At 42.5% G+C, this 13685-nt stretch overlaps 1 protein-coding gene across 1 annotated transcript in view; it reads right to left on the reverse strand.

The window, feature by feature from the left end:
- Window positions 1-1025: 1025 nt before the first annotated feature.
- MYOZ1 (myozenin 1) overlaps window positions 1026-13685 on the reverse strand; it is a 52285-nt gene continuing 39625 nt past the window's right edge. Inside the window, exons 4-6 of the mRNA XM_073685787.1 lie at window positions 4422-4689; window positions 2839-3022; window positions 1026-1699 (exon numbers count right to left, since the gene is read on the reverse strand). Coding sequence (XP_073541888.1) covers window positions 1468-1699; window positions 2839-3022; window positions 4422-4689 — 684 coding nt within the window. The 3' untranslated portion in view covers window positions 1026-1467. The remainder of the gene's footprint in view (window positions 1700-2838; window positions 3023-4421; window positions 4690-13685) is intronic.

Raw genomic sequence — 13685 nt, forward strand, 5'->3', positions numbered from 1 at the left:
CCACAAACTCACAAACGGGAGTACAGAGACAACAAGCAGGAGTTAGGTACGAGTTCAGACTCTGCAGAAAAAGGAAAGGAACGGACATAGAGGCAAAACAGGTAAAGGATAGGAGAGAGTTCAGACTGGAACTGAGTGTACGGAAGAGACCGACACTGCAGCGGGATACAGGAGCGGGTCTGGGAATACGGCCCCCAGAGAGGCGGGACGAACAGGCAAGGAGCGTGTTCAGACAGGACAGACAAGATACAGGAACGGATCTAGGTAATCGGCCCCTAGAAGGCGGGAGGAACAGGCTAGGAGCGTGTTCAGACAGGCCTGGAAATACAGCCTCCAGGAAAGGCAGCAGGCAAGAGTACACAGACAGGACTCAGTTCAGACACGGGAACTGATACCGCAAGGCAGGAGACATAGACAGGACTCAGTTCAGACAGGAACAGATACCGCAAGGCAGGGACACAAACAGGACTCTGTTCAGACGGGAACAGATACCGCAAGGCACAGACAGGCAGATCTAGGAATACGGCCCCTAGAAGGCGAAAGAACAGGCAAGAAGCGTGTTCACAAGAACAGACCACAGTTCAGACACAGAACTGGAAAACAGGCAGGAAAACAGGATAGGACCTGGCATGTCAGAGACAAAAAGCCGACTGACAGGACACAATGCTCAGGCGCCATCTTGAGGAAGAAGGTGGTATAAATACCCAAAGATGGACAGCAATAGGCTGAAGGTGCAACAGGGGCGTGTCCGCAGAAGGTACAAGAAACAGGAAGTTCAGCGGGCGTCGCCCTATGCAGCCAAAACAGACAAACAGACAGCAAGGAGGGAAGCCAGAGAGACATTCTGGACTGGAGATCAAGTGCGCGCTCTTGCACAGTGGGAGATGGACCACCATGCAAGGACGCCGCCAGGTATGTTACAATATCCAGTATATAATGCAGGGACATGCCATTGATCCTACACAGCAAGGCCCATTTCTGTGCCCCATGAGGACCCTTAAAGCAAAGACTCCATAATTCTGTAGATACTGTATGTGTTTATTGAGTCACACTAATGGAAAATTGTAAATCAAGAGAATGGATTGTGAATAGATAGGATACATTTTACAGGCTGTCCTTTCTGCCACAGTGCATATAACATTAAGCATTCATTGTTCATTGCCTTCTGTCTTTTTACATTTTCTAAACCCTCTTACTGACTTCTTTAAACTTTTCTTATTTTCCATTAAACAAAACCATCGCAAAAAGCTATAGTTTACATCAACATACATAGGGAAGCCTGGCTGCTTTGAAGAGAGCTCACATTAGGATGTGGCATCGATGTGACCTGTGCCATTGGCTGATAAGCAGTCACTTCTCATTGCACATTTCCTAATGAGGTTTGGTGGCCACTGGGACAGGTCATATCTCTAAATTGTCATACCTACAGGCTACAGATTTTTTTTTTCATTTTGGAAATCCAAAACTTTACAGTTCTTCTGTTTCAGCATCAGCAGGTACATTTATTTCAATGTTGAACTGGGCACCATCACCAGATCCCAACCATCCGATTGGTGTCCTGTTGAAGGATGGTCTGTTGATGACATTAGGGTTGAAGGCAGGTTCAGGCTCTGGTTCCACGGGGCCAGCATCAAATTCAGGCATTTGAAACGTCATCAGTTTTGATGCTTTCTCATACCCTCCGAAGGGCATTGCTGTCCTGCAAAGGGTGATAACCATAATTGGTGAGATGAGACGTAGTAAATTATTTTTTCTTACCTATAATTTTATTCATGATGGTTTTCAGAAGATAAGTATTGGATGCATTCTGCTCTTATTTAAAGGTATAATTATACTCTCAATTCTGCTCTTATTTAAAGGTACAATTATGCTTTTATTAAAGTCTTTAATTTAAAGGAACTTATCAGAAGTTTTAGGTTCACAATATTGATTACTTTGATGATTAAGGTACTTACAGACTATCTCAAACATACCTTCCAATATACTAAATTTAATAAATTAGAAAGTGGATTTGGCATAAGATTCAGCCTCCTTTAGATCCCTCTTCATGGTATTTTGTGTTATAATTGGAAATTCTGTTCAAATGAACAAATAAAATAGATCAATGTGCCTACAAGATTGCGGAAAAAACACTGGCTGAGATACTCAAAGTGCCCTATGGATTTTATTTTGCTTTTTTTTTAAATAAAATCCAGGATATTTACTTTTTAGTACTGTTTTTGAAATGCTGATTGTCTATAATAGTGCTAAGTAATGGCTAGAATATATCCAGGCTCTGCTTATGAAAACTGCACTTGTTCATGTATTATTCTATTAACCCATTTGAAATATTTTTGGGAGATGGGAGGAAACCAGGTATCTGGAGAAAATTAACAAATAAATGGGGAGAACTTACAAACTTTACATAGATGTTAACACTGGTTGGATTTGAACCCAGGATCTTAGTGCTTTGAGGACTCATGTTTTAATGTTTAATTACACATCTTTCGCTATGCCAGTGATTGCATTGATCACAGAATAATACAGGCATTGCAGGACCTTAGGTATCCATGATTACATCCACTAGAAACTAGCTAACTAACTGTCACTATGTAAGTGATCGTAACAATCGATACCTGCAATGCCTGCACATGAGGAAAGAAACATAGAGAATCAGAAAAACTATACAACATTTCTAATTGGAGGTATTTGCTAATATTATTATTACACCTACTACATATTGAGATAGGATTTGGAGATGGGAATACACCTTTAACTTTGATAGTTTCAATGGCTAAGATCCAATGGCTCTTGAGCTGTTCTGGAAAAAAGCAGAAAGGTTGATGGTTAGCTACTTACCTGTTGAACGATTTGTAACCGCAAAGTTCGGCCTTGCTACCAAAATCCAATAGATTAATGCTTAGTTTTGTTGCTTGCTGCGGGTCCACTCCCAAAGCTTTGTCCCAGGGAGAGAGGTAAGTCTTAATGACAGTGATCTGCTTTACACCTTCACCTCCAGGTTGACTAGACTGAGCATCTGAAACTGTGTATTAAGTGAAACAAGACATAAAATTTTTCAGCCAGAAATTTTTGTGTAAGTAAAAAAATATTAATGACACCCTATTTCACAGATATATTCATATATAGGTATAATTGACACATAAAATTAAGTAACTTTGTGAATGCAAGCGTTTCTTATATTGTATTAGATACATCAGCCTATACAGTGAAAAGATATGTTCAAAGTTCGGCTACTGGAAACTAACAGTTTCTCTATAACAGTTAGCTCTTATAGTGAAGTTCTACTGGTGCTCGACCTATTTCATAAGACTGTATAAAACATGGTGTGAAGAATGCATCTCCTATAATACAAATCATCTAAACATGCTCTATGCAGTCAATGAATCTGTAAAGTATACTGGTTAATGATGAGCATATCAATTCAATGCCAAGCAAATTCATTTCAAATTATTAGAAACTTGCTAAACTCAGCAAATTTGAACAATTTACGATTTGCTTCACGTGCAAGGCATCATAAATTGCCACAGGTTCTCTCCATAAGGTATCCTCAATCATGACCCGTTGAAAAGTTGAGAATCACATGGCATACCCAATCAGGAGGGACTGTCATAGCCTGTATGAAAGCAGAAGTAGGGAATGCAGCACCCATTTTAGAGTGAATATAGTTAATGAGAGGATGTCACAACTCATACCTTAGCCATAGAGAAATGGAGAGAAACCAAGAATAAAGCAGAAGAAACTATACAAATAGTGTGTATGACAGTACAGCAATGAAGAAGATTAGTGTCTGAAGATCAGGCTGTTTATTACCACTGGTCACCATCCTTTTATTAATAGCCATATATGTTGTGATCACTTTGATATTATTACATTTATATTATATACAGGCATTCAGGATCTACACAAGGTGACTAATATTATGGCGCTTTTTAATTATTCTCATTGATTTTATACAGTATGTGACATAAAATATTTTGTTAAACTTCCGCTTGATAGAAATATGTCTGATGAAAATGACAATGCTTTATTTGATAAATGACTATTTCTTCTCAGTATGTGTTCTTATATTTCTACTTAGTAATAGCTACATTTATAAGTTCGGCAAAGGAAAATGTTATACCAAACTCCTCGATTCTTGCCTTCATGCCACAAAGCCTGATCTTTTTCATAACGGTATGTATGTATGATAAACTTTTATACTAAATGTCATGCAGATTTATTCTGAGAAATTAGTTAGCTGAGAGGATAATTTAGATGTCCTTATACTTTCCCTTTTTTTCAGAACTGGATTTCTCAGTTCTATTATTAAGTTAAAAGGCTGAGTAGGTTAGATTGAACTTATAAAATGATTTTATTTTTTTCAAAATAAAAAAAAGGTCAAATGTTTTCCCGTAGAGTACATTTACTTTTGAAACAATTACCTTGTCCTCCTGCACCATCAACGCCCACAGTGCCCCCTTGTCCTCCACTGCCACCGATGCCTTGCTGACCTCCTGCAACACATTTGCTCCCTGGTTTTGGTGGAGGAACAGGTGGGTGTTGACCTCCAGGCCCATGTTGTCCTCCAGACAGACTAGACACAAATTGTCCGCTGCCTTGTATTAATCCATAGCCACCTCCTCCAACACCTGCTTGTCCGCCGACACCTAACTGTCCTCCAACAGATGGTATAAACTTCTGGAAGTGGTCCTACAGAAGACAGAAAAATAACCATTGACTGTTCACTCTTTAAACCATGCTTAACACCAATCTGTCATAGATCTATTTTCACCCCAGTACTTATAGAGGTATTAGCTCTTATTGAGTGTCGGTATATCACGTTTTAACAAACTAAGTACAATTATCTCACTTTTATAAATGAAGACCTTTAAGCTCTGCATTACATAATGGTCACTGCAATATGTATTCATTCTGTAATCACCGAAGTTTAATCTCAGATTTAGTTATAGCTATTAGCAGTGTGTCACCCCCTTTCCTCCATTGGTGTTACCGTACCAGGCATTATTTGTACTTTTCCATAAGACTGCAACCTAATGTATTATCGAATTAATTTAATTTCTCATAAAGTGCCACTGCCAACATATTTTGTGACGTTCTGCTGCGGTGTTGTCCTGCTGTACAGATGTTACTGGTAGACTGGTAGTAATGTCGTGTGAGAGTAGATTCTGTTTATTTAACCCTTTCATGACATGTGCCGTACATGTACAGCGCATTGTGTGTCTCTCCCTTTGGCGTGGGCTCCGGCGATGAGCCCGCACCTTTCCAGGGACATGACAGCTGGCTGTCATATGCCTCTAACAGCCGCAGGTGGAATCGCGATCCACCCATGGCAATTAACATGTTAAATGCCGCTGTCAATCTCTGACAGTGGCATTTAACATATCCGTGGCAGAAGGACATCACTAGTCCCACCCATCGGGTCTGCAGGAGACCCCTGCGGTTGTCTTTGTGGTCAGCCTCATAGCAAGTGAGCATTTCTGTATCTGATGATCGCAGCTTCTAGTCTCCCATGGAGACTATCGAAACCAGTGTAAAGTAAAAAAAAATGTTTTTAAAAATCAAAATTTTTTTTTGCAAAATAAAAGTTTAAATCACCCCCTTTTTTCCCCATTCAATATAATACAATAAACAAAAAATCAAATATACACATATTTGGTATCACAGCTTTCAGAATCGCCAGATCTATCAATATATAGAAAGAATTAATCCGATCGGTAAACGGCGTAACAAAAAAAAAAAATATCAAAACGCCAGAATTAAGTTTGTTTGGTTGCCGCAACATTGCAATAAAATGCAATAACGGGTGATCTAAACATCGCATCTACCCCAAAATGGAATTAATAAAAATGCTTGCCGTGCAAAAAATAAGCCCTCACCCAGCCCCAGATCCTCAAAAATGTAGACACTACGGATCTCAGAAAATAGTGACTTTTTTTTTTTAAAACAAACTTTTGATTTTTTTTTTCACCACTTAAATAAAAAAGAACCTATACATGTTTGGTATCTACAAACTCATAATGACCTGGAGAATAATAATGGCAGGTCAGTTTTACCATATAGTGAACGTGGTAAAAAAACAAAACAAAAAAACAATTGTGAAATTGCGCTGTTTTTGCAATTTCACCACGCTTGGATTTTTTCCCCGTTTTCCAGTAGACAATATGGTAAAACCAATGGTGTCGTTCAAAAGTACAACTCATCTCGCAAAAAACAAGCCCTTACACGGCCATATTGAAGGAAAAATAAAAAATTTATGGCTTTGGGAAGAAGAGGAGCAAAAAACGAAAGCGCAAAAATGGAAAAGGGCCTCGGCGCGAAGGGGTTAAAGGTATTATCCTCAAGATACAAATATTTTAAAAAGAGCTCAGTCTCATATCAAAAAGAAAATAATTGATACTTGCCCTGACCGATCCCCTGCAGCCCCCACCCATTGATGCTTACCCAGTCCCTGCTGATCTTAGTTTGCTGGTTTCATCTCGAAATACTTGAAATGTCAGTTAATGCCAGCTCTGCCAATCACTGGCCGAAGGGGTGACACAACTCAGTCAGTAAATGGCAAAGCGGGCATTTCATTAATAATGTAGAGCTGCCTAAAGTCACACCCCAAAGAATCTTGCGAGTGACGCCCCCTTGGTAAAATCCATAAAAATTAGCACTATATAAAAAGACCCATATCTCAGAAACCGTATGACATTAAAAGAAGAATACTCAGGGGAGCAAGAATAAAACATAAGCAAAAACTGAGAAATCCTCTTTAGGCCCCATTAACAAATTTTTTTTATGTATTGGACAACTAATGTATAGATATGTAAGATAGCACTTTTCCTGTGCTCTTTCATACTTTTCCTTACTGTTTCCTTGCTTGTATCTATCTATGCTGTATTTTGTACATTAATGGGGTTTACAAAATGCATTTCAATGTGGTTAGATTATTGCTTTATGTGTAAGTGACCCATAAACTAGTATTTTGTCACAGACAGTGTAAGTGCATGCTCTGCAGAGAAAATCTGTAAACCAGCTCCTTACAACAGCTGTTCCAAAAGCTAAATATAGACAAAAATGTAAGAAGTAAAAACCAGGAGACTCACTGGGATTATATAACCCCATGTGCTTGGAGGCTTAAACAGCAGAACAGACCTTACCCTCGAGATAAGGAAAAGGTTCACTGGACATATAACCTGCACGTAGCAACGGCAATGCTGTGAACATTCTGCTTACACTGAGCGTTCTTTATTCTTTAATATTCTGAATATTAATATAATGTGATATTAGTGTGAAAAAAAAAGAAAGAAAGTGAAATAGAATAGTTGCCAGTATTTCAAATAATTCTTACTGGTGGCATTTTAATGCCAGTATTAAGATGTTAGTGCCATTGGGCAACAAAGCCAGAATGTTTTAATGACGATTATTGACCACATGCATATGGCAGAGCGGAGTAGGAACGCTGTGTGCCATTATATCATGCTCCAGCGGATGCTGTATAAGCGGAATATTCTCCGGTAGAAGCAATTCCTCTATAAATGACATCTGGTAGAGAATGCCACATTTTTTTCCTGTAGGGTTCACAGGGAAAAAACTCTGTATGCTCCATATGAAATCAGACTTATACAGATGTCCAGTCTTTCTATGCACTTCTATGATGCCCTGTTATGGCTTTGTACAAAGCAGATCCAATGTATGATTATGGCCATGTGCGTAAGGCCTGATGCCGGTTTCAGGTATCTGTGTATCATAGTCCGAGTATAAACTGCAATTTACAGACCAGCCGTAGGTTTTCTCACCTTAACTATGAGGTTGCTGAGTTCGAGTCAAGACAGAGACCCACTGCCAGTCCATAAATCGCGGTACATATGACTAACCCAGGGGATGGGGGATGACTCGGTACCCGGGCCTTTAGCCAGGCCTTTAGGGATGTAGCGGTGGTCAGCTCCCGGGCCCGTACCCTGGGCCTCTCCTTTAAAAAGGGTTTAGTGATTTGTTAAGTTTATAAAAGAGTTTGTGACGCCACCTGTGGCTTCTGGTGATGATCACCAGCGCTGCGCAGTCCACTGAGGCCGGTGATAAGGCAGCTGGATGGTATAGCTCCCCACAGGTGGAGCTAGGCCTCAGGGCAGTGTATGAATGGGGAAAGCAGGACGAAGAGACCCCGCCGGGTCAGAGCAAGAACAGGGACAGACAAGATAGTCACTTCAGTACCTTTTACTGATGGAAATTCAGGCACTCCCCAGAGCACTGTAGGGTGAAGGGTGTATGTCCGGATCCTCCCCAATAAGCGGTTTTTGGGCCTCCTGTTTCTTGCCTCTGCGTAGTAAGTTTCTGACCTGCCTGGAGCTAGGCCTAACTTTGTCTCTGTCCTGCGCTGACTGACCTTGTGGTAGGGCCTTCTCTTGGAGTGCACGCTCCCAACTTACAGGGCCTATGTGTCTCCTGGCTCTGGTACGTATCAGCACTTTAGCGATCCTGGGACTTGTAGTTCTCCAGGGATTCCGGTTTATCTTACTGGGTCATGGAGATCCCGGTAGGCTTCGGACCCGGTGTCCGGTAACTGCTTCTTTGGGGTGAGCTAGTTAAGCTCCTCTGCCCCCTATGAACTAACTCTCTCTACTCGCCTTAGGCCTACTCGAGCCCTCAGTAGGCTATTCACACTAACGGCAGCTTGCCGTGCTTCACCGATCTTATGGCGCCAGCACACCTGAAGCTCACTTCCCTGAGCTACACCGAGTCTTGATCTGGAAGCTCCACTGCAGGATAGCAATTGCAGGAGCTGGAACAGGCTTTTGTCCTCTGAGGTAACTCTTCTCAGACTGCACTGGACTCACTGCTAAACCAGACTGAACTAGACTCTGACTTAGACTCTCACTTAGACTAACTGCTGCCTGGCTCCACCTTCCCTTTTATATCTCCCTAACGGGCTCCCTCTGTTGGTCTGAGGTGGAAGGTGGAGATGTGTGAATGGTTATGGGGGCCTCTTGTGGAGGAATCCATCGATACACCCTTCTAGGATTTGTGATACCAAGCACAGCTGGGCGTCACACATACATCGACTGTCATACATGGATGTGTAAAACCGGTGTAAAGCTGAGACTGAGTTGAGACTGATAAGGGACGGTGCATCAGTTCCACATATTAAATTGAGCAGTCAAACATAATTGTTCCCTACATTTAACAAATATTTTAGCTTTTTTCAGATCTCAGAAATTGTTGTTTTTCTGAAAACATGTTATATTTCACGAAAAATAGTGCAATTTAATCTATAACATCTGCCAGCACTACTCATGCCCTCTGTTCTGCAACTGATCTAAGAGTAACATTCCCCATAATCCGAACCTCGCACCTTCATCTCCAAGATTTCTCTCGTGCTGCACCAGTGTTCTGGAATGAACTACCCCAAATGATCCGACTAATATGTAGTCTCCATGATTTTAGGTGTGCGTTAAAAACACATCTCTTTAGACAGGGCTATCACTTCAGCTCACTAATCTAGCTGTTCCCTGTTCCCTCTTTCTATATTTTCCTCAGAATCTGGTCCCTCTTATTCATCTGTCTCCACATACTCCATGCACCCAATAGCCCACGGTAACTGCACTTAGACAGATACTGGCTGATGACCGAATCACGCAGCTTTATAGGAAAACCCTTATTTATTATGATGATGGCTGGACCATACATAACAGCATGTTCTACCTATTGTGTCCCTCCTATCGCCTTATAGATTGTAAGCTTGCAAGCAGGGCCCTCACTCCTCCTGTAACTGTTGAACTGTGTTACTTTGTATTGTTTTTATTGTCTGTACATGTCCCAGCTTAATTGTAAAGTGCTGTGGAATATGTTGGCGCTATAGAAATAAAATTATTATATGTTAAGTAAATGCTTACGAAATAACAATTCTGGTTCAATTCTTCTTAGAACTCTGTATTGTGTTGTTCCTCTCTTATTCCTCTCGAATATTTGTAAATATTAACACTGAACGTTACCATTCTCTTTGTCAAAGGGGTGTGTCACTCTCTTTACAGATTGGATAGTGTCAAAGTGTGTAGGAACACCTCTCCACTAGTAACACCTAGTTGTAATTTAAGAAAAAAAAATGTATAAGAGGAATACCAGAGGAATGGCACACATTCTAAGAAAGGAAGCTATAGAATTGGTATTTCAATACAAGTATTTAATAAGTCAGGTGGAGCTGTCCACTCCATTTTAAATAGATCTATACTGTTGTAAACTGTTTAATTTTTTTAAGCTTGGGATGATTGAGGAGGCCGTATGTGTTTCTATTTCCACCATGCTGTTGAACTGTCTCCTAAAGCATTGCAGAGCCTCTTCTAAATGTTACTGTCTCTCAGCAACAGATGCCAGTAAAGTTAGACAACTTTCAAGTAGGACCTTGTGGTCATGAACCAAAACTTAGTCTCTACGCAATACACATAAGTCAATACCTTTCAAAACAAAATGCCATTGCCTAATATGATTTGTGAGTACTGTCACTATTGCCGCATCTCAGTCTCATCAATTATTGCCAACCATGGCTTTTTCCTCAGACATGGTGTCACGCTCATAGGTGGCGTACATGGCTCGTGGACCCACTGTGCCATGGGGCTGGACTTACCTAGGAGGGGTGTAGTTAAGCGGCTACCTGGTTTTCACTGGAGTTCCTGATGGTGGAGTCAGGTATGAGCTACAGATAGCCATCGGGTAACACTCCTAGGCAGTCCCCGGTACTGCAGCTGCTGACCCCAAAGGTGCAGGTACACTGACACTGACTGTACTTGGAGTCATGGACAAAGCTGGATTCGGAACCTGTTCTGACAGGTGTGGCTACAGGGTTCGGATATCGCCAGTGCGGCTTCTGGGTTCAAGGACTGCCGGTGGGGCTACAGAGTTCAGGTACCACCAGAGCAGCTTCAAGGTTCAGGAACCGCCGGTGTGGCTCCAGGATAATGTACACACTATGCAGGAATACAGGGACAGGATCAGGATAGCAAACTATCTTAACTAGATAGGACGAGGGACCTGGCAACATACAGTTGCACTCCCACAATCTAGGGAAACTACACTGATTGATCAGGCACCTCTCTACTGGGAAAGATGCCTTTTATTGGCTGGGGCATCTTTCAAGGTGATCGTGCTGCCCCTTTAAGAATGGGAGCGTGCACTAAGCGCCTGTGCACAGCAAGCAGGAGACAGGAGACAGAGAGGACATCACATGGCCGGGGCTGTTAGTATGTTGGCATCCTTGCATGGAAGGGGAACCATGCAGGGGAGCCAGCATTGGAGTAACAGTAGCCCCCCTTTATGCCCCCTTTTCTTCAAGCCCGTGACGACTCCCTGTCAAAGAAGTTGAACATGATTCTTCTCCTTTGATTCCCATGACTTCTCTTCGGGGCCCTGTTCTCTCCAGGCCACTGGAAGAAAGGTTCTTCTTGGTTAGGATGTTTTTCATCATCAAGACATCTCCGGCGCAGACTGAAGCGGGTGTGGAAACAGGATCCTTGAGTTGTTGAGTCTCACTCAGCCCCACAAGACCAGCTACAACCTTGCAAGAATCGGACACAAACTGGAGTTTGTTCCTCAAATCAATTCATCTAGAGTGATAGGGATGTCATGACTAGCCAATTCGTCCTTGATCCTTCTGGATAATTTTTCCCAGAAGGCGGCTACCAACGCTTCATCATTCCAACCTAGTTTGAAAGGCAGGATGTGGTACTGGACGGCATATTGGCTTATGGAAAGATCTCCCTGAAGCAGTCTGAGAAGGGAAGATGTAGTAGAAGATACATGGCCAGGCTTATCGAAGGCCACCAGGAAGGCATGCAGATCCAAGGTCACAGGGTCCTTTCTCTCCCACAAGGGGTTGAGCCACGCTGGGGCCTCTCCTGCAAGATGGGACATCAAGAATCCCACTTTAGCCCGATCAGAGGGAAACTAATTGGCAATTAGTTTATAGTGAAAGGTGCAGTGGTTCTGTAATCCATGGCGCTGCTTAGGGTCTCCGTTAAATCGTGGTGGAGCCAATAAACAAAGATTAACTCCAGGAGCATAGGTTGCAGGCAGAGTAGACTCAGCCGCAGCTGCTGAAACTTTGGCTGGAGCAAATGAAGCATCCGTGGTCAGGGCATCCAACCGGGTATGCACAGTTCGCAGATAGGACAAAATTTTTTTTTCCTGATCTCGCTGACAGATTAACGGCTCCGATGCCTGAGGGTTGTCAGGATCAGCGGGGTCAATGGCTTGAGCAAACTGTCATGCTTGCAGGTGGCGCACGTGGTTCTTGGACCTACTGTGTTACATGGCCGGGTTTACCAAGGAGGTGCGTAGCTAAGCGGCTACTTCGTCTTCACTGGAGCTCCTGATGGTGGAGTCAGGTTTGAGCTGCAGGCAGCCACCAGGTACTACCGCTAGGCATTCCCCGATACAGCAGCTGCTGATCCCAAAGGGGCAGATTTGCTGATATGGACTGGACTCGGAGTCACAGACAAAACTGGATTCAGAACCTGTTCAGACAGGTGCGGCTACGGGGTTCGGATATCGCTGATGCAGCTTCTGGCTTCAAGGACCGCCGGTGGGGCTATAGAGTTCAGGTACTGCCGGAGCGGCTTCAGGGTAACGTACACACTATATGGGAATACAGGGACAGGATCAGGATAATTAACTAACTTAACTAGATAAGAGAAGGGACCTTGCAACATACAGTTGCACATACACAATGTAGGTAAACTACAGGGGTTACTTAGGCATCTCCCTACTGGGGAGGATGCCTTTTATACACGATGCCTTCTAGCTATTGGATGGGGGCATCTTTCAAGGTTCACGTGGTGGCCCTTTAAGAACAGGGGAGCGTGCATTAGGCGTGCCTCCGGGAAGCCTATGTGGCATGTACAGAGAACAGGAGACAGAGAGGACACAGCTCAGCAGGGGTGGTGTGTATGGTGGGGGAAGGTTAACCGTGCAGGGGCGCTGGCATTGTTGTAACACATGGGTCTAGGAATTATTTTAAAATGTGGTTTGAAGAGGTCAAAAATAAAGATAAGTCCAACAATATCTTTAGATAGCCAATCCAGTCCTCTGTCACTGAGAAATGAGTGTTTGAATTGAAAATGATATGTAAATGAGGCTGTAGATCTGAAGTCTCTGACACGCCGACTCTATTACCCGCCCAACACTGCCTTCTCCTGTTTGACTGACAGTCCCTATGCTGCATGACTTCAGGCAAAGGAGCCATCAGTCAAGTAGAAGGAGGCTACAGTAGGCAGCAATTGGAGTGTGGAATATTTTTGCGCACGGTGCCCGCGGCATGAATTCAGGTATGTTATATACTATTTGATGCAGAGCCTCATGAACTATTAGTCATCTCTGCACTATGCCACTCTAGGCCTGTTCCTTCATGTGCACAGCACTTTACATGTCTTGATATACCTATTTGTGACAGAGTGTTCTTTCATGTAGGAAAGGGATCCTGTTGAAATAACAATTCTCATTAGCGCCATGCTACTTTACATTTGGCCGTTCACCCATCTTTATTGCTCTAAATATACCAGTGGCAATACACCCCTTTTTTATGGATTTTCTATTTTTTTTAACTGGTTATTTCTATAGCACTAACTCACTTTAGTGGTAGCTTTTTACGTGCACTTGCACTTTATATTGATACTCACCTATGACAACATGCTTCCCTTAATGGGTTTGAGACA

Source organism: Phyllobates terribilis, unplaced genomic scaffold, assembly GCF_046119375.1.
Source record: "Phyllobates terribilis strain yellow unplaced genomic scaffold, ASM4611937v1 Scaffold_5__5_contigs__length_657084704, whole genome shotgun sequence".
In the NCBI taxonomy this organism is placed as follows: Eukaryota; Metazoa; Chordata; class Amphibia; order Anura; family Dendrobatidae; genus Phyllobates; species Phyllobates terribilis.